Source organism: Heptranchias perlo, chromosome 36, assembly GCF_035084215.1.
Source record: "Heptranchias perlo isolate sHepPer1 chromosome 36, sHepPer1.hap1, whole genome shotgun sequence".
NCBI lineage: Eukaryota > Metazoa > Chordata > Chondrichthyes > Hexanchiformes > Hexanchidae > Heptranchias > Heptranchias perlo.
Genome location: NC_090360.1, coordinates 2,324,947 through 2,345,451, shown reverse-complemented (window position 1 = coordinate 2,345,451; position 20,505 = coordinate 2,324,947). Strand labels below are relative to the sequence as shown.

General features: G+C 39.9%; 1 protein-coding gene across 2 annotated transcripts in view; it reads left to right on the top strand.

Moving 5' to 3' along the window:
• Positions 1–20,505, top strand: part of LOC137303998 (serine-rich coiled-coil domain-containing protein 2-like) — a 531,854-nt gene that overhangs the window by 61,045 nt on the left and 450,304 nt on the right. For both annotated transcript variants that reach the window (XM_067972386.1, XM_067972387.1), the window contains exon 3: positions 16,787–18,281. In XM_067972386.1, coding sequence (XP_067828487.1) covers positions 16,826–18,281 — 1,456 coding nt within the window. In that variant the 5' untranslated portion in view covers positions 16,787–16,825. The remainder of the gene's footprint in view (positions 1–16,786; positions 18,282–20,505) is intronic.

The window sequence follows — 20,505 nt, the reverse complement described above, 5'->3', positions numbered from 1 at the left end:
GTGCAGAGTACTCCAGGTGTGGTCTCACCAGAGCCCTATATAATTGCAGCAAGACCTCCTTACGATTATACTCCAATACCCTTACAATAAATGCTAACGTACCATTTGCCTTCCTAATTGCTTGTTTGTACCTTCATGTTAACTTTCTGTGATTCATGTACAAGGACACCCAAATCCCTCTGACTACCAACATTTCTTCGTCTCTCACCTTTTAAAAATTATTCTGCTTTTCTATTCTTCCTACCAGTGTTGATAATTTCACATTTCCCCACATTATACTCCACCTGCCACCTTCTTGCCCACTCACTTAACCTGTTGATATCTCTTTGCAGCCTCTTTGTGTCCCCCTCACCTTTTCCACCTAGCGTTGTATCATCAGCAAACTTGGATATATTTCACTCGGTCCCCTCAACTAAGTCATTGATTATGTATTGTAAACAGCTGAGGCCCAAGCACTGATCTTTGTGGCACCCCACTAGTTACAACCTGCCAACCTGAAAATGATCTGTTTATTCCTGCTCTGTTTTCTGTCCATTAACCAATCCTCTATCCATGCTAATATATTAGCCCTAATCTTGTGTAACAACCTCTTGTGTGGCACATTAATGAATGCCTTTTGAAAATCCAAATATACTACATCCACTGGTTCCTCCTTATCTACTCTGTGACTTACACCCTCAAAAAACTCTGTCACACGCGATTTCCCTTTCATAAAACTGTGTTGACTCTGCCTAATCATATTATAATGTGGAGATGCCGGTGATGGACTGGGGTTGACAAATGTAAGGAATCTTACAACATCAGGTTATAGTCCAACAGTTTTATTTGAAAATCACAAGCTTTCGGAGGCTTTCTCCTTCGTCAGGTGAAGTGTGGGAATCAAGGAATCCCACACTTCACCTGACGAAGGAGAAAGCCTCCGAAAGCTTGTGATTTTCAAATAAAACTGTTGGACTATAACCTAATCATATTATAATTTTCTAAGTGCCCTGTTACTATGCCTTTAATAATATATTCTAGCATTTTCCCTACTACTGATGTGAGGCTAACCTAACTGTTAAATATTCTGTTTTTTTAGAGACTGTAGCCATCTATAGTAATGTGCTTTAATATTGAGTTTTGAATTTCTGGATGAGACTGCACCTGATGGAGAATGCACCGTCAAAATAAAACCTTGGATTCACTAGTACCTCATTTAATATTCTGAAAGGACACCATATTTGCGTGCTGATGAGGTGTACATTGTCTTGAATGCAAAATGTTGTGTGATCAAAACCAAATCAGAATTTTAGTTACTGAAAAGATGTCGGCTCCTGAATGGCATTCTTTTTATTTCAAAACCGTGCAGTCCATATGCCTGATGCAGCTTGCCTTATGTCTTTGAGAGGCAATGCCTTAGATAAATGGATCATGATCGAAAATCTCACCCCTATAAGTGTTGATGACTCTGGGTAAACGCCATGTAGTTAGGCACGGTAGTAAATGTGACTTCATACTGTCAGCCTACACCTCAAAAATTAGCAAGAAGCAGTGCACTTACTAATGGTCCACTGGAAGAATCCATTTGGCACAGGGAGGTGATTTCAATTTACTCTACTTGTATTTTTAAAATGTCATTGTTCTTTGAGGGCAGGAAATTACAATAATTATTTTGTTCTAGGTGAAAAGTATTAATCCTAAAAGTTTAGAAGCTCTATTAGAGGTTATTATTTCTATTTTTGACAAAGCAGCTGTTCAGCTTTCCCCCTTTTCCAGCACTAATCAAATTATCATATGAATGTGTTTCAAGTTCTGTCTTGCAGAGGTGAGTCAAAAAAATACACTAGCAGATATGACTGGTAAGAAGCCTCAGTGGAACATAAACTTAAATGAAATCAAGTTATGAAATACTATTTAAGAGATCGCACCGTGAATTTCCTGTGGCTTCAAGTTATAGTCCAGCAATTTTATTTTAAATTCATAAGCTTTCGGAGGCTTCCTCCTTCCTCACGTGAACGTTGACCTGAGGAAGGAGGAAGCCTCCGAAAGCTTGTGAATTTAAAATAAAATTGCTGGACTATAACTTGGTGTTGTAAAATTGTTTACAATTGTCAACCCCAGTCCATCACCGGCATCTCCACATCATTCCTGTGGCTTAATTAAGATGTTGCAGACAATGAAAGTCATAGCTCTGTAACTGCAGTATTGGTGCTCCATTTCTTAAAGTGAAGCTGTTTGCTGAACATAGAAAATGTGATTCAGAAGAAAGTCTTGAGACACAAGAGTGGAAAAAGTGTTCTTCTATGTGCAAAGGATTGGTTCTTGCGTTACTCAGCGTTCTAAATATACTGTTGCTGTCATGCATTTAGGACCTGTCCTTCATCAAAACAAAATGGTACCGCAATGATTTTCCTGAATTTGAATATATCTCCTTGCATTGTAGATCTTTGTGAATTGATCAATCCTCTTCCTGTAAGCAATGTAGAGGAGGCGCGGGGTCCTAAGTTTGCGCCCATGCATCTTTTGTGCTTTAAGTGAGGCCTAGAATGATTCATTGGTCAGCTGCCTTGCCTATCTTCTTGTAAATGTGTCTGTTCGGTTAAAATAAAAGTTTAAGACAAAATTATTAAGTACAGCAAGATATCTGCTATTAATTCTGAATGTTGTTTGTGGCAAATGAAGTTGTAAGTAGGAGACGTGGAGCCAATTTAATATGGTGTGGGAGCTGGTGGTGTAGCTTTCTGCTTCTGTTTTGTGACTTGGTGTGAAATGGCATTTGTTCTTGCTGGTGATTTTCAATACAGAATAGGTTCTTGATCTCACCCTGGGAATGAAGGTATTGAGTGGATATGAGGCATTTCCCACGGGGAGAAGTAAATTTCAGGGAAAATGAATACGTGACTCTCTTGCACACTTGTTAATTACCAAATAGTTCTTACGGTTGGGTAGCAATGCACAGTTTGGAGGGAGTGGGGGGGAAGAATCCCTTAAAAAAAATCAGAAATTAGGAAATACAAACGATTTTATGTCTGCAGGCCGCAGTGAGAGGTTAAGGGAAAAGTGAAGCAGTTAATATTGTGAAGAGGTGGCAATGTGGTTATGAAGACAGATTGAACTTTTATCTTGTCATAGTGTTAAACCAAGCTGAGATTAAGGCTGAAATCCAACCTCCTGATTTCTGAATTACCTGATTTATGCACTGGTGTTCGTTTCGTACTAGTGCTGATTCTGTGATAAGTAATTTTGATAAAATAAATAAAGAGAAACTGTTCCCATTGACGGAAGGGTCGTGAATCAGAGGACACAGATTTAAGGTGATTGGCAAAAGAACCAAAGGTGACGTGAGGAAAACTTTTTTATGCAGCAAGTAGTTATGATCTGGACTGTGCTGTCTGAAAGGGTGATGGAAGCTGATTCAATCGTGGCTTTCAAAAGGAAAAACACTCGAAGGGAAAAAACTTGCAGGGCTCCGGGGAAAAAGCGAAGGAATGGGACTAGCTGGATTGCTCTTACAAAGAGCTGACACGGGCTGGATGGGCTGAATGGCTGCCTTCTGTGCTGTAACCATTCTATGATTCTAAGTCAGGTTTATGACAGCATCCCATATTGCCTATTATAAACTATGCATTCCACCTGCTGCCTTTTTTGTTGTTGGTTAAACAGAAACAAAAAATAAGCTTGTTAATTTTGTGTCTGTACAAATATCGCTTCTGGCATGTTTGCAGATGTACTATGTGGCCACATAAGCAAAGGTTTACTCCCATGGAAAAGCTATACTGAGAATCAGTCATTTAAATTGGGTAACTCCACTCAATCTGCTTGGGTGGATTGAAAAGACTGAGCCTGTGCCACCTCAACCAGATGTAGGAAGGAGAAAAAGGAACAGGTAGCCTCACAGACCTTTGCGTGCTCAGACATTTGATGTATATTTAGTATTGGTACAAAAATTTGTATTTGAAAATACAGGATCACCTACAAATGAGTAGTTGGGACATGTGACACCACGGTGACCATGTCTCACTGATTTAGCTTGTGATCTGCAGAGCTACAGGTGCAATGAATTAGAATCATAGAATCATACAGCACAGAAGGAGGCCATTCGGCCCATCGTACCTGTGTCGACTTTTTGTAAGGACTATCCAATTAGTTCCACTCCCCTGGTCTTTCCCCATAGCCCTGCAATTTTTTCCCCTTCAAGTATTTATCCAATTCCCTTTCCCTTTTGAAAGTTATTATTGATTCTGCTTCCACCACCCCTTCGGGCGGTGCATTCTGTCAGTTCACAGATGGGGACACCTTGTTGAGCTACACATTTCTCACTTTTGGGGCTTGACCGAGGTGAAATACCTCTGCTTCATCATTCTCGGATCTTCTGTCATTCTACTGATCAAGGATTGAAAGTATTTCGGGTTGAAAGAGATCATTTAACAAAATGCAAAGCCTGCCTGCCTGCATGGAAATTTGGCCATTTCCCCCTTGTCAATCTCCTGTTTCATCCTACCATTGCCAGACCTGTCAACTCTTTCATTTCTAGTGAGTTGCTACATTTTTTTGAAAATATGATTTGTGTATTCTACTGCATTTTTAAAATAGTTTATTTTAATTGCAGCTTGCTAAGGCTTCCAATCTGTGCCTACTTTACTAAAAAGAAACTATTTTCAATAGTTTGACCTCAGCAATAACACATTATCCTAAATTCACAGGATAACAATAACAACAATTTGCATTTGTATAGCACCTTTAACGTAATAAAATGTCCCAAGATGCTTCACAGGCCCGTTATCAGATTGATACGGGCCGTCTCTGCCCCTGCCTCAGCTCATCTGCTGCTGAAACCCTTATCATGACTTTGTTACCTCCAGACTCGACTATTCCAATGCTCTGCTGGCAGGCCTCCCACTTTCCACCCTCCGTAAACTTGAGCTCATCTAAAACTCTGCTGCCTGTATTCTAACTCGCACCAAGTCCAGTTCACCCATTACCCCAGTGCTCACTGACCTACATTGGCTCCCGGTCTGGCAACGCCTCAATTTAAAAATTCTCATCCTTGTGTTCAAATCCCTCCATGGCCTCACCCCTTCCTATTTCCGGGACCTCAAGCCCTACAACCCTCCGAGAACTCTATAGTCCTCCAATCTGGCCTCCTCTGTATCCCCGATTTCCATTGCTTCGTCATTGGCGGCCGTGCCTTCAGCTGCCCAGGCCCTAAGATCTGGTATTGCCGCTCTAAACCTCTCTGCCTCTACCTCTCTCTTCTCCATTAAGCCGTTCCTCAAAACCTACCTCTTTGACCAAACATTTGGTCACCTGACCTAATATCTGTGTCAAATTTTGTCTGATAACGCTCCTGTGAAGCGTCTTGGGATGTTTTACTATGTTAAAGGCACTATATAAATGCAAGTTGTTGTTGTTGTCATGTCAAAATCTTGGGCAGTTCAACCTCTGATGTGTTTTGATTGTCGAGAACACAGGCAACTGCTGGACAAGTTAGCACATCCGCAGTGCAGTAAGGGCTAATTTTGACTGAAAGGAAAGCTACACTTTTTGTTTGTGATTTTATTGGCGTATTTAACATTTGTGTAACATAGAGAGAATAAATTCAGAAAAGATAGGGAAGGAAAGAAAGGAGGGGGGTGGTGGTGGCAGTATTGATTAAGGAGAATATTGCAGTGCTGGAGAGAGAGGATGTCCTGGAGGGGTCAAGGACATAATCTATTTGGTTAGAGTTAGGAAACAATAGAGGTGCCATTACACTACTGGGTGTATTCAATAGGCCACCAACGAGTGGGAAGGATATAGAGGAGCAAATTTGCAGGGAGATTATAGAGAGGTGCAAAAGCCATAGAGTAGTGATAACGGGGGACTTCAACTATCCTAATATAGACTGGAATAGTAATAATACAAGGGGCAAAGAGGGCGAGGAATTTTTGAAGCGCGTGAGGAGAACTTTCTTAACCAGCACGTTTCCAGCCCAACGAGGAAGGAGGCATTGCTGGATTTGGTTCTGGGGAATGAGGCGGGCCAGTGTCAGAGGGGGAATATTTAGGGAACAGCTATCATAGTATCATAAGGTTTAGAATAGCTATGGAAAAGGACATGGACCACTCTAAAGTAAAAATACTCAATTGGGGAAGGGCCAATTTCAGTGGGACAAGAACAGATCTGGCCCGGGTAAATTGGAATCGAAGATTGGCAGGCAGAACTGTAATTGAACAATGGACGGCCTTTAAAGAGGAGTTGGTTTGAGTAGTGTCTAGGTACATTCACACAAGGGAGAAAGGTAGGGCAACTAAAGCCAGAGCTCCCTGGATGACAAAAGAGGTAGAGAATAAGATGAAGCAGAACAAATGGGCATATGACAGATGTCAGGTTGATAACACAAGTGAGAACCAGGCTGAATATAGAAAGTTCAGAGGTGAAATGAAAAAGGGAATAAGAGGGGCAAAGAGAGAGTATGAGAATAGACCGGGGCCAACATAAAAGGGAATCCAAAAGTCTTCTACAGGCATGTAAACGGGTAGTAAGAGGAGGGGTGGGCCAATTAGGGACCAAAACATCCTTAGATATGGGGGTGGTGCCAGAGGACTGGAGAATTGCAAATGTTACACCCTTTGTTCAAAAAAGGGTGTAAGGATAAACCCAGCAACCACAGGCCAGTCAGTTTAACCTCAGTGGGGAAATTTTTAGAAACGATAATCCGGGACAGAATTAGCAGTCACTTGGACAAGTGTGGATTGATTAAGGAAAATCAGCATGGATTTGTCAAAGGCAAATCATGTTTAACCAACTTGATAGAGTTTTTTGATGAGGTAACAGAGAGGGTAGATGAGGGCAATGCAGTTGATGTGTTGTATATGGTCTTTCAAAAAGCGTTTGATTAAGTGCTGCATAGTAGGCTTGTCATTAAGATTGAAGTCCGAGGAATAAAAGGGGCAGTAGCAGCATGGATACAGAATTGGCTAAGTAACAGGAAACAGAGACTAGTGGTGAATGGTTGTTTTTCGGACTGGAGAGAGGTGTACAGTGGTGTTCCCTAGGGCTTGGTACTAGGAGCACTGCTTTTCTTGATCTATATTAATGACTTGGACTTGGGTGTACAGGATACAATTTCCAAATTTGCATATGACCCAAAACTTGGGAGAGTAGTAAACAGTGAGGAGGATAGTGATAGACTTCGAGGATATGGACAGGCTGGTGCCATGGGCGGACATGTGGCAGATGAAATTTAACGCGGAGAAATGCGAGGTGATACATTTCGATAGGAAGAATGAGGAGAGGCAATATAAACTAAAGGGCACAATTCTAAAAGGGGTACAGTAACAGAGAGATCTGGGGGTATCTGTACACAAATCATTGAAGGTGGCAGGGCAGGTTGAGCAAGAGGTTAAAAAAGCATATGGGATCCTGGGCTTTATAAATAGAGGCATAGAGTACAAAAGCAAGGAGATAATGCTAAACCTTTATAAAATACTGGTTCGGCCACAGCTGGTGTATTGTGTTCAGTTCTGAGCATCGCACTTTAGGAAAGATGTGAAGGCCTTAGAGAGGGTGCAGAATGGATTTACTAGAATGATTCCAGGGATGAGGGACTTTAGCTACGTGGATAGGCTGGAGAAGCTGGGGTTGTCCTCCATGGAACAGAGAAAGTTGAGAGGAGATTTGATAGAGGTATTCAAAATCATAAAGGGTCTAGACAGAGTAGATAGAGAGAAATGTTCCCCTTGGCAGAAGGGTCAAGAACCAGAGGACATAGATTTAAGGTGATTGGCAAAAGAACCAAAGGTGACATGAGGCAAAACTTTTTCACACAGCGAGTGGTTAGGATCTGGAATGCACTGCCTGAGGGAGTGGTGGAGGCAGATTCGATCATGGCCTTCAAAAGAGAACTGGAGATAAGTACTTGAAAGGAAAAAATTTGCAGGGCTATGGGAATAGGGCGGGGGAGTGGGACTAGCTGGATTGCTCTTGCATAGAGCCTGCACGGACTCGATGGGCCGAATGGCCTCTTTCTGTGCTGTAACCTTTCTATGATTCTATTAATACACCACACAAAGTTGGTAAATACAATGATTATTCATTTCATGAAGATGGATAGATGGATATAAACATTGTATTAAGTTCCTATGCGATGTTTGATTTGTACAACAAGGAGAACTTGTGAGGGATCAACTATAAAATTAAAAAGGGAAAAACAAGTGTAAAATTGTGGCTTCTGCAGCAGGTTTACAGTGTTACCCCCAAAAACAATCTTTGTGTGTCTTTAAAGGAGATGTTTGGAATTGTGATGTAAAGGCAAGGAATATAACACTGGTTAGGCCTCAGCTGTGTTATGTGTTCAATTCTGAGCATCACACTTTAGGAAGGATGTCAAGGCCTTGGAGAAGGTGCAGAGGAGATTTACCAGAATGAAACCAGGGATGAGGGACTTTAGTTATGGTGGAGACACCAGAGAAGCTGGGATTGTTCTCCTCAGAACAGAGAAGGTTAAGGGGAGATTTGATAGAGGTGTTCAAAATCATGAACGGTTTTCTCACTGCAAGTGCAAGCACCATCACTTCTTCTGTGGCTGTGGATTTCTTATCACATTTAGATTTCTCCTTTAGATCCAAAGTAGGTCATTATTAGGATTATAAAGCGATTTCATAATTTTAGCAAAGGAGTTTCTTGTCCCAGATGTCTGGGAATTTTCTAAATTTAGAATGAATAGGGCTGATAGGTTTATCACCCAGTAGATTGTACATGATGTGTTTTAATTGTAAATTTATGAACAATATCTTTGGGAATCTAAAATTTAGGTTTTTAGGACACTGAAGGTGTCAAAGTTATTCATTCTCAGAGATGAGGTATCCTGTCTGCAAGAAGTCTGTGTTGACCCAGTTAGGCCAACACCATTTTCCTGTTGAGCTGGGCGTCAGGATTACGTCAGATTCAAAGCTGCTTTATAATTTTTTTTAATAGGTTCATACGGTTACCTTGATCTTACAGGTTGTGAAATTTTAAAAGGATGACGTCGGGCGAAAATTGGACTCACCATATTGATGGTTGACTTTATTAATGTAACATTTCACTGGATCTCATTGATGGTGATATGGTGAGGCTATTATTGCTCCTTGTTCCAAATCCCATGATGCAGATTGGCTAACAGGATTCACTAAAAAGCAGGATGAAAAATAAAATACCTTAATTTTAGATGGAGATTTTAGTTTCTTGCTCAAGAATCTGCTGTGTGAACGCTGAGCCCAGTAGGACAAGAACTTAAGTGGATCACTCTGAGTAAATAAAATGTTAGAATGCTTGTGATATTAGAAGTATTTAAACATTGGTATAGATCTCCACTGTAGTTGATCAACCATTGACTGAAGGGTTACAGAACTGACTGGCTTCAGGCACTTTTATATCCCAAAGAATAAGTGGTCAGTGTTTGTTTCATTGTTAGAGCAACGAGTCTTGATGGAACAAATGACGTTTTCTTGTCCCTGACTCTTCTTACATTCTTCTAAATAGTCCAGATGGATTTAGAGGTAAGAGGTCATGCTTCTTGGAACTTTCTGGAATTGAGGCAACTAGTGGACAATGGTTATCTCACAGGTACAGTTTACTTGATGAAGTTCTGCATATGAAGCTTTTAGAGTTGATGGCAATTTGGCAAGCTGGATTGACAATTAGTTGTCAATTGATAGCAGAGGTGACAAGAAGATAAACAGTTTGAAGAGGGGTAGTTTTCGTAATTATAAAATATCAACTTATGTTGGCAGGGGACTAATGTAGGGGAGAATTACCATCTTCCAACTGGATCTTGTGATTAAATAGTATTAAGGCTAAGGCTACCAGATTGATTTTGATGTGGATGAATAATATTCAACATGAATCCAGTGAATGGATGTCTGCTAGCAAAGCTGCAAAAGGAAAAGGATTTGGGTGTAGTTATCAGTCATTTGCTGCAAGTATCCGGTCAGTGTTAAGCTGTTGCCAACAAGGATAAAGGGGAAGGAAAGTCCAGGAGCAGTGCTCCCTATCCTATATGGAAAATTAAGAGACACCGTTATTTTACTTGATTTTTTTTTTGTAGAAACTTACATTTTTTTGCCAGCATAGAGACCTTTAGGTCGGTCTCCAATGCTGGTAGGCCGCCCCAGTGATACAGACTTGGAGCATCACTATGATACTTGGAGTGGCTCAGTAGCAAATGAATAGGGCAAATTACATAGACTCGCCTGAGAGTCACAGAACCTTGGAGAACCACACAACAGACTAGGGTGCAGATTTCCCAGACTATAATATAGTTTCCTGCAGTTCTGTGGTTTCAGAGTTGCTCTCAGGCTGACCCCAATGCTCTTTCCTACAGAGCTGCCATATGAGCTACTCCCCACCAGTGATGTCATGAGTGGCCTTGAGGGTGGTCCCAACTTGAGGTCTCCACACTTCCAGTATTAACATTAGTACAAGGCAGGGTATCTGGCTTGCTCCTTTACTATTGTGAATACTGCTCTGCTTAGCAAGAAAGAGGTGCACTAAAGAGGCTTGCTCCAAATCCGTTTGATTTTTTTTTCTGCTCTGTGGGAGAGCCTCAGATTGGCATTTCCTTGCAGCAATAGTATGCAGATCAGAAACGCAGCCCCTCTTTCACTGAGTTTGTTAAATTATTCTGTTTTTATGTCTGATCATTTCTGTTTTTGCTGTCAAGCATGTTTATCACGTTCAATTATTTGTGCTTTTAAAACTGCTTGCTTTCTTTGTCCATCCATCCCCTTATTTTTTTTCAGCTTGCCTGTTAATTCCCAGAAAATAGTTTAACTTTTCCTGAGCTATGCCAGCTCATGACAAAAATTAAGTATGAGCAAGTATAATGAAGGCCCTCTAACAGGTTGTCTTTTGGAGTCATGTACATCTACTTTTAACTTGTATAACGGCCATGAGAATGTGTGGAACTCTCAAGCTTGTTTTGAAATTACAAGTGATATCAATTCCCTAAATTTTTGAGTTTGTATATAAAAAAAAGTCTCACAGTCACCACTGGCTGCTTTTTAGTGATCTGTGTACATGTGGCTCAGTATCAATATTTCAAATCAGAAAAATAACACTGAGCTAAGTGCTCCTAGAAAGAAAAGTACTTTTTAAAAAAATGTTAACAGTTAGAAATTTACCGGTTTAAAAAGCTTGTGTGTAAATATGCTTCAGTCATAGACACAGCTTCAGGTACATGGTATACAGGCCAAGACAAAACTACTTTTTTATTAACCAGGAATTGACATTTATATATTGCCTTACCTGTAATGAAACATCCAGCGGTGTGCCTCAGGGATCGGTGCTGGGTCCGCTGTTATTTGTTATTTATATTAATGATTTGGATGAGAATTTAGGAGGCATGGTTAGTAAGTTTGCAGATGACACCAAGATTGGTGGCATTGTGGACAGTGAAGAAGGTTATCTAGGATTGCAACGGGATCTTGATAAATTGGGCCAGTGGACCGATGAATGGCAGATGGAGTTTAATTTAGATAAATGTGAGGTGATGCATTTTGGTAGATCGAATCGGGCCAGGACCTACTCTGTTAATGGTAGGGCGTTGGGGAGAGTTATAGAACAAAGAGATCTAGGAGTACAGGTTCATAGCTCCTTGAAAGTGGAGTCACAGGTGGATAGGGTGGTGAAGAAGGCATTGAACATTGGTCAGAACATTGAATACAGGAGTTGGGATGTCTTGTTGAAGTTGTACAAGACATTAGTACGGCCACACTTGGAATACTGTGTACAGTTCTGGTCACCCTATTATAGAAAGGATATTATTAAACTAGAAAGAGTGCAGAAAAGATTTACTAGGATGCTACCGGGACTTGATGGTTTGACTTATAGGGAGAGGTTGGATAGACTGAGACTTTGTTCCCTGGAGAGTAGGAGGTTTAGGGGTGATCTTATAGAAGTCTATAAAATAATGAGGGGCATAGATAAGGTAGATAGTCAAAATCTTTTCCCAAAGGTAGGGGAGTCTATAACGAGGGGACATGGATTTAAGGTGAGAGGGGAGAGATACAAAAGGGTCCAGAGGGGCAATTTTTTCACTCAAAGGGTGGTGAGTGTCTGGAACGAGCTGCCAGAGCCAGTAGTAGAGGCGGGTACAATTTTGTCTTTTAAAAAGCATTTGGACAGTTACATGGGTAAGATGGGTATAGAGGGATATGGGCCAAGTGCAGGCAATTGGGACTAGCTTGGTGGTATAAACTGGGCGACATGGACATGTTGGGCCGAAGGGCCTGTTTCCATGTTGTAACTTCTATGATTCTATCCGAGGCACTTTACAGGTGGAATGCAGTGGGCACTGGACAGGAAATGGGAGGAGTTGGGGGAGGTGACCAAAGACATGGCCAAATAGGTAGTATTTAATGTTTTTAAAGGTGGGGAGAGAGGTAGCAAGGCTGAAGGTGCTGGAATGTTAGTTGGTGCATGGTTGACCACTAAAATTAGTGAAAACCAACAATTGCAGTAAGGGAATCATTGTTTTAGGCTTTGAATCCTGCAATTACCATTGGGATTCAGCATTTTTTCAAAACATTGAGGGCATTTAAAATATCTGGTGTTAAAGTAGTTTATTCAAGGTTTATATTGGACTGAATGCAAATGTATTAGTCAATATATTTTAACAGAAAAATAGAATGTTACTGGAGGCTAATATGGGGTCCTTTCTGTTGCTATTGAAATACACGACAAAAGCTCAGCTTGCAGTATTAGTCTTTCCAAGTCCTTTTATTCCCTGTTTCATTTCAAAGGTCATTCCTTGTGCTAAAGATAATTTATCAATATTTGGACTCCTTGGTCCTAGTGCCTTTGGGTTGCACATTTGAATCTACTCAAGTCGTGGTGGGACTTGTGGTCTCTCTTTCACAAGAATTGCAAGGTAAATGAAATAGCACTGCCCTTTTTAGAGGTGTCAATACCTATCTCAGGAGGAGGGTTTTGCTGACAGCAAGAGTGCCATGGAGGCAATGCAAGTAGTGTTTGTAATGACCACCATTTTTCCTGGGTGTAGGCGGCCTGAGTGCTCAATCCATTTGTACAGGCCAATAATGAAGGGAAGGGTTTGATAGCCAGAAGATAAAACTAAGAATGATGACTTTCAAGCAGATGTGTTGCTCAGTGCTGTGGAATATGGCCCACATTTTAAAAGCACTGGAAGTCTGGGGTATTACACAGTTGTTTCACTGAGTTCCAGATTGTTCAGTGTGTTAGCTTGATAGTGTGGTCTACTAAAACCTGAATTAAATTTGCATGATTACATTGCGACAGGAGTAGAAAGTAGAAGTGTTCCATTTCGTAGCAACTATATTCTTGGTTACACCTGAATTGCTTTTTCTACATTTTCTGGCAAATAATTAGAATCTCCGTACAATAATCCCTACCTAGCCACACGTGCCAAAATGCCACCATCTGAGCTACAGCAGCTTTCTGGACTTGCACTAGTGAGTTTCTGGGGAAGGTAACTTCCATATCGCCAATCATCAAATTCTTCTTCATGCACATCTTCCACACAGCTTGAGTTGATTTGGCTGGGCTCATTTTCTGGGGAAGCAGTGAAAAAGGATGCTATCTCTTTAAGATGTCATTAGTGTAAAAGTGCACATGGCAGAGCAGCAGTTCCAGGAACAACAATCTTCTGCTCTTCAGCACGTCACCTATGTTCAATTGTATGGAAACGATTCTTTGTTTTTTTTTCTTTGCGTTTAACTTAGTATTTTAGGAAAACGTATTCTAAATAATTAGCTTTATTCTAAATCCACTTCACTGGACCACTTCTCGTTAGTTTTATGAAGTTTAGATTTTTCATTGCAGTAACGTTCTTCAGTTTTGTACTGACACTTTGCATCACTCAGCACATATATTTCTCTATGTTGTCTTTGACTGGCAACTGATCATGCTAGGCACCAAGTGTTAAAATTTCCACATCTAGCACTGGTAAAGGTTTCGTTGAATCTTAGAATTAGCAGCACGGTAAGAGACGTGTGCTGGCTTTCTCAAAGAGCTAGCTATTTGGCCTTTATTAACAGACAAATTTTATATAGTTAACTGTACAACAGTACAGTTCTCTTCTCCCATACACACTATTGTACAGCTGCCAAAGATGGTTATAGTTAACATCTACTGTGCTTGTGATTGTTTCAGAATTTCCGTTATAAATCTTTAATGAGATCTACAGCATAGTACAGCAGATGCTGCTAACATCTACCAGTCCAGAGTGTTGAAATTCTGTTTTGGAAAAATATCTGTCATACAATGGGTTAAAATGTAGTGTGTTGCATTATAAGTTACCTTGCTCCTACAAGTTGAGGCTAAAAGCCATAGTAACAAAAGCACTCTGCGTAATGGGTTGGGTTCCTTGGAAATACTCCAAGAACACACTGAAAGAGAGAACTGGAAAGGCTCAGTGTATGCACATTTCGATTCTTGGCATTTCTAGCCGGGTCACTCAAGAGGTGCTAATGAATCTGTTGCTTTGAAATTGTAGGAGTGGTGGCTGTTATCCCTGCCAGTCTTGATCCATAAAGACATTTATTTTGTGAAGATATTTGAAGTGTTAATGACTGTGCCAGACATGATAGTCCCTTGTGTTGGTTATTAAAAGATATGCTGTATAAAAGATAAATTGGGGTTGAATTAACTAGGTATAAACTGGCTGAATTTTTAAATTGGTAGACCACTTATTTGCTTATCTGCTGTATTAACCTGTTGAGGATTGATGGCATTTTTATCCTGCAACCGAAGGTAGTGGGTTGATCTGATCACCTTCAGTCACAGGAGATTATAAAGCAAGCCCAAAGCTTACAGATGTCATTGTATTTGATTGAAAAAAATGTTTTGTTATAGAATTTGATACTCTTCTTGCTGGCCTTGTTCACTATTCTGTGTCAGATAATTTGTTACAAATGTACGGGAACAGTAGCTCCTCTGTTTGCTCTGTCCAGTAACAAGGTAATTGGTTTGATAAACGGGCATCATCCATGACACCATGTGTGCAACAGAGGACATTTTTTTAATTACAAAAGGAAAGTCAACAGTTTCTTAACTGTAGAATTGAAGGTACTGCTACAGTAAATAATTTGGACAAATCTGTAATTTCTACATGAGATTTACTTCCCAAATGCAATTTTGCATTGTCCCAGAGCCAGTGAAAATGCTGTTTTCTGATTCATTCGTAGAAGTGGATAAATATTTGGAGAAGAAAAATTTAAGAGGATGGGGAAAGGGCACATGAATAGGACCAAGTGGTTAAATCTTGCAGAGATTTAGAGAGCTGACAAAGGCACGATGTAAAAACTTAATAAGTTCTCTAACGTCCTTCAGGACAGGAAACTTGCCACCCATATCTGGTCTGGCCAACATGTGACTCTCATGTTACATGGTTAACTCTTAATGCCCTCTAAAGTGCTTTAGCAAGCCCCTCAGCTATAAAAATAATCTCAACAGAAGGCCCACGACCACCCTCTCAGGGCAACAAGGGACGGGAATTAACGCAGCCTTGCCTGCATTGACTACATCCTGAGAAATTTTTTAAAACAGATTATTTCTTTGCTGTATGGTGCGAATTCAGTCTGTATAAAGACTTGGGAAGCTCTCCCTGAATTTTAGGTTTTATATTACTTCGTGATAATTAAAATGAAGATATTCTGCCATAATCAGCTTAGCAATGTGAAAAGGGCCATTTCTGGCCCACCAAGGCCTGGCAATCTGGCCCACTAAGCCCAAGCAGCTCATTTATGTTTACGTTTATATTTTCACTCATTGGTTTTTCTTTTGTGGGTCTGGAGATTTGGAAAGGACTGTTCTTGGTGCTATTCTTTATTGGTGGATAAATTATAAATCAAACACCTATTAGTATCCACAACTTGAGATATATACAAATTAATGGGAATATTGTTTTCAACTGTGTATCCCACGAGGCGCCATTGTATGCACCCAATGTCCCACAAGACAAAAAACTTGGACATTAATGGACCTCATATGACATTCTTTGCTAGGAGGTCGGCTTCACTGGAGAATAGCAGTAGATCAGCTAAAGCAAATGCACCTGTATCACATACATTAACTGACAAAATCCCACTGACGTGAAATATTACTGATTACATAAAAGTTGTGAAGATATTGCAGGAACACAAACCCAGCTAATGATTTTTAAAAGTCATGGTGTACAAGTCAGTATTTACACTCTATTAAGTATACCGCAGTAAGATAGGAAAATACCCTTTTTTAACAGGCTGTGTCTTGTTACTCCACTATTCGCTGTCAGAGGTAAAACCTGCCCTCTTTTTAAACTCAAATAGAGTTTGTTTCTTGATCAAAGTAGTCCTTCAACATTTTGATGTTATGTCAAATAATAATGTTCCGACAAATATACTCTAGCAGGCAATTTCTGACTTAGTCAATTCAAGGGCACATTTTGTGATCTTTTTCAGTGAGCTGACCTATTCAGTTCTTGGGTACAGTGCATGTGCTCATAGGTTACTGCTTAATTGTCTTGTTCAGTAGGCAACACTCATTTCTGAGTGTTACATAACTGGGAATAGGTGGTTGTCATGCTGAAGTTAATTCCTCTTGTTTATGAATGTAAATATTTTTAATAAATATGCATGTAAGTTATGTAATGTTGACATATGCTGTTATTTGCTTTTTGACACAATGATGTATTCCAGTGAATGATCTATCAGTACGCTTATTCTTTATTTGGAATAGGTACCATTGCTTTCAGTCTGGGCTGGGGGTTGGGAAAAATTTGGTTAATATAAATTTGTACAAATTGTTCATTTTTTTTGTCTTGTAGATTGCAAGTACATTAGGAACTGGAAGTGTCTGCTAGCTAATGGAAGGAAAAACACAGAGCAAACCTATCTCAGTTTCGAGATTGCCCAAGTTTGGTGGTGGAAACTCTAAACTAAGTGAGACTCTTCCCCAACCTGTATCGAACGGAGCCTGTGTTCGCAGTGTCAGTGCTTCTAGCAGTTCAAAACATGGTGACAAGCAGAATGGGATTGGTCGTGTGGGTGCCTTTACTTTCAACTGGAAAAAGTCTGGTAAAACTAAATCCGGTGGACAAGATGCAAAAGACCCAGTTAGTTCCTTCCCTTGCGCTGATACTAATGAACAACTTGTTAAAATTGAGAAAAACTCTTATTCCAAGGTTCCTCTTGTTAAAGATCACACAGACTTGGGCTTTAAGAGTAAATCTGTGGCATCCAGTCATCAAAAACAACAGCAGATTGTACCTTACGTAGAAGAAAATAAAATCCTTGTAGCTGGCTTAAATCATTCCACAAAAGGAAACCGTGGTAAAATGCTGGGGAAGCCATTCACAGCCTCACAAATCTCAAGGTCACAGTCAATTGGCCATTTTCATAAAACAACAGTTGTAAAGATGTCTGAACAAGAAAGGCCATTCTCTAGATCAAGCAGTTCAAAAGATAGTCTTACCCAATCTACTGAGAGCCTGAAGAACTTATCAGATGAGAACATTGTTAGGTCACAGAGCTTTTCATATTCCATACAAAGTAACTCTTGTGGCATTGATGTAATACCAAGATCTTTGTCCTTTTCAAAGGCTGCAGATATTTCTAGGCCTTGTCTGAGACAGCAAATAAGAACAAGTCTTCCCTTGAAATCGAATGTTCTTTGCTATGGAAATACAAGGGGCACTGATAACTCTAGCACAGGTGAATTACTTTGTAAACGTACTTCAAGTAGATCATGCCTAAAAGCACCATTATCTGCCTTCAAAAAGTCTCAGCTTCCTAGTTGCTCTACATCTCCATTTTATGCTTCTTCTTCTGCCTCCAAGATGACACGATCTTCGTTGATTAAGTGTGGTAGGTTGGCCTCTTCAGGAAAAGGAAGTAATGTAAATTCAATATCTGGGACCATACAAGAAATTCCTGGGACCCCAACAATTGATGAAAGTGGCTCAAATGCTGAAAATGTAGATATTGAACACACTGCTGACAACATGTTAAATGTTAGTACTGTAGGTGAGAACACTGTACATGGAATTAATGAAGAACTTGAATCCAGATCTGGAAAAGATATTGATGACCCAGAAGTATTGACCTCACCAATTGGGTCCAACTGTGATATAAATGATAGAAGTGAACATTTACCTCATTCAAGTACTGGGTCCATAGAAATTTTGGATAGTGACAATTCTATTTCCACAGAAATTCCTGATGATTTTTACAACCCTAATGAGGCTATGTCTTCAGATGCAATAGAGGAAACTCTAATTTCTGCATATACAGGCACAGAATGGATAGAGACAGCATTATCTGGTGCGTAAGATTTCAATATTAAATGCAGTGATGGTTTATTTACCATTTAGATAAATCAATAACTTTAACATTTTAATATTCGTGCAATGGATTGCACCAATGTTTTGGTACACCTTTAAAACGCATATGTGTTGCAGGAATGAACTCATTTTGCATTTGACGCACTCGTAAAATGCGTACAATGTTAGTCAGCAGTTATGGCAATATATCACCAACTACAGGCTCAAGTTAAGAGTAGTCTTCAATAGATGGATTTCATACTGTCAACAATAACCCTGAACTGTTGGAACTAATAGTGCAGAGTTTTAGAGAGTGGATGTTGCTTTAACAAAATATATATATATATATATATCCGTTATTACTTTCCTTTTTTGTCAGTATTTTTATTTAAATAGTAGTGCTGATGACCTCATTAGAGCAAAAGGCATTGAGAAGTTACTGAGTCTGACAGTGCATGAGGGAGTTGAATTAACACGCACAATTGTAATGATGTGATCATTGAGGCATTCTGTGTTAATGAGTATGTCTGCTGACATTAATTCAGCTTTCACCCACAGTCAGGCTCAGTAACTGCTCACAACCTTGTTAGCCCAAGCAGCACTTACTGTTCTAAACTAAAATATTTTTAATCAATAGAATTGGGTAATGGTGTTCATTTTTCTATATAAATTAGATTTTAGAAAGGGTTCCTCTTTAAACTCCATTGAGACAAATTGAATTTAACAATGGATACCCACATTGTCACCAAGAAATTGGTACGAAAGCTATTCATCTTATATCCCAACCATTTGCATTCCATAGGTCAGAATACATTTACACTACATGTTTATTGTTGGTGCACAGTGGTTTTGGCTTCACACTAATGCTAAACTTATGAAATATAAATTGGGTATTGAGGCAAAACTGACTCCAAAGCAAAGTGGAGCAAGACTTCCTTCTCTTGGGAGGAAGGTGTAACATTGCGGTTGCAGTGTAAGTCCACCTTTAGGCAGTAGTTACATTGTCACTTGTATTGCTGAATATATTTCCAGTGTTAGATCCGAGTCTAAAGTAGGAAGAGTCGAAATCAATGACAGTTGTGGTTTGAAACCAGTTTGCAGGCGACTGTATAACTCCAGTCTCCTGCAAATTGGATATACAGAATTTCAGATGAACGCCCAATACTGCAGCTCAGCATAAAAAAAAGCATTTTTTTTCTGTCTGTACTTCAATAGGTTCGGATAAAGTTTTCACTTTTGATTGTTTTGAGCATGATGTGTGCCTGTGCATCTGAATGTGTATGCGTCATCATGTTGATGACTGTATAGTCATCCAGTATCTTGAACTTATGCTCCTTTCATTGTTGGCACCATCATCTTCAAAGGGACACACTACTGCTACCATTTTCACTCAATCACATCGTTAGTGAAATCAGGACTCATTGCATTGTCTTACATCGAGTTACATCGAGTCTACAGCGCAGAAACAGGCCATTCGGCCCAACTGGTCAATGCCGGCGTTTATGCTTCACACCAGCCTCCTCCCACCTCTTCTACGCTAACTCAATGTTTTGAATATCTTAAAAAAATATATAAAATTCCTTACTTCCCACAGTATTTCTATAGGAATGTAGGAAAGTATAGGACCAGAAAAGACTGCAGTCCATCTGGCCCATCCCAAAAGGTAATACCTCTTGATTGCCAACTCCCTCATTTATCTATTCAATTCTTTTCCCACATTTTCTGCCCCTGTAGTCAGTCCATTTCATACATTGACCACCTTCTGCATAAAGTAGTTAAACCTGGACTGTCTGCGCACCTTTCCTAAACGTGCATCTGCATCCCTGGTTGTTGAGATTGTGATAATCAGGGTTCAGTTTAAGAATCTTAAACGTGAGTTATACCTCCCCTGAACCTACTCCTCTTCAGAGTAAACAATTCTGAATTCTTCAACCTTTTCTAATTGCTTGGATGTCGTAAGCTAGGTATCGGTTTGGTTTCCCACTGTTTATTTCCCTTTCCTGTTCCCTTGTCTTATTAGCTTATAATTGTCCACATTAAACGCCATTTGCCACTTATCAGCCCAATGTGTCTTGATCCTTTTATACTTAGTTTGCCTGTTCCCATTGTTTGAGCCTCAACCTTAACTTGATGTTATCTGCAAACTTAGCTTTGTTTTTGTTCCCAGCTGTAACTCATTTCCACACACTATGTACAGCAATGGCTCAGCATTGGTCCCTTTGGCA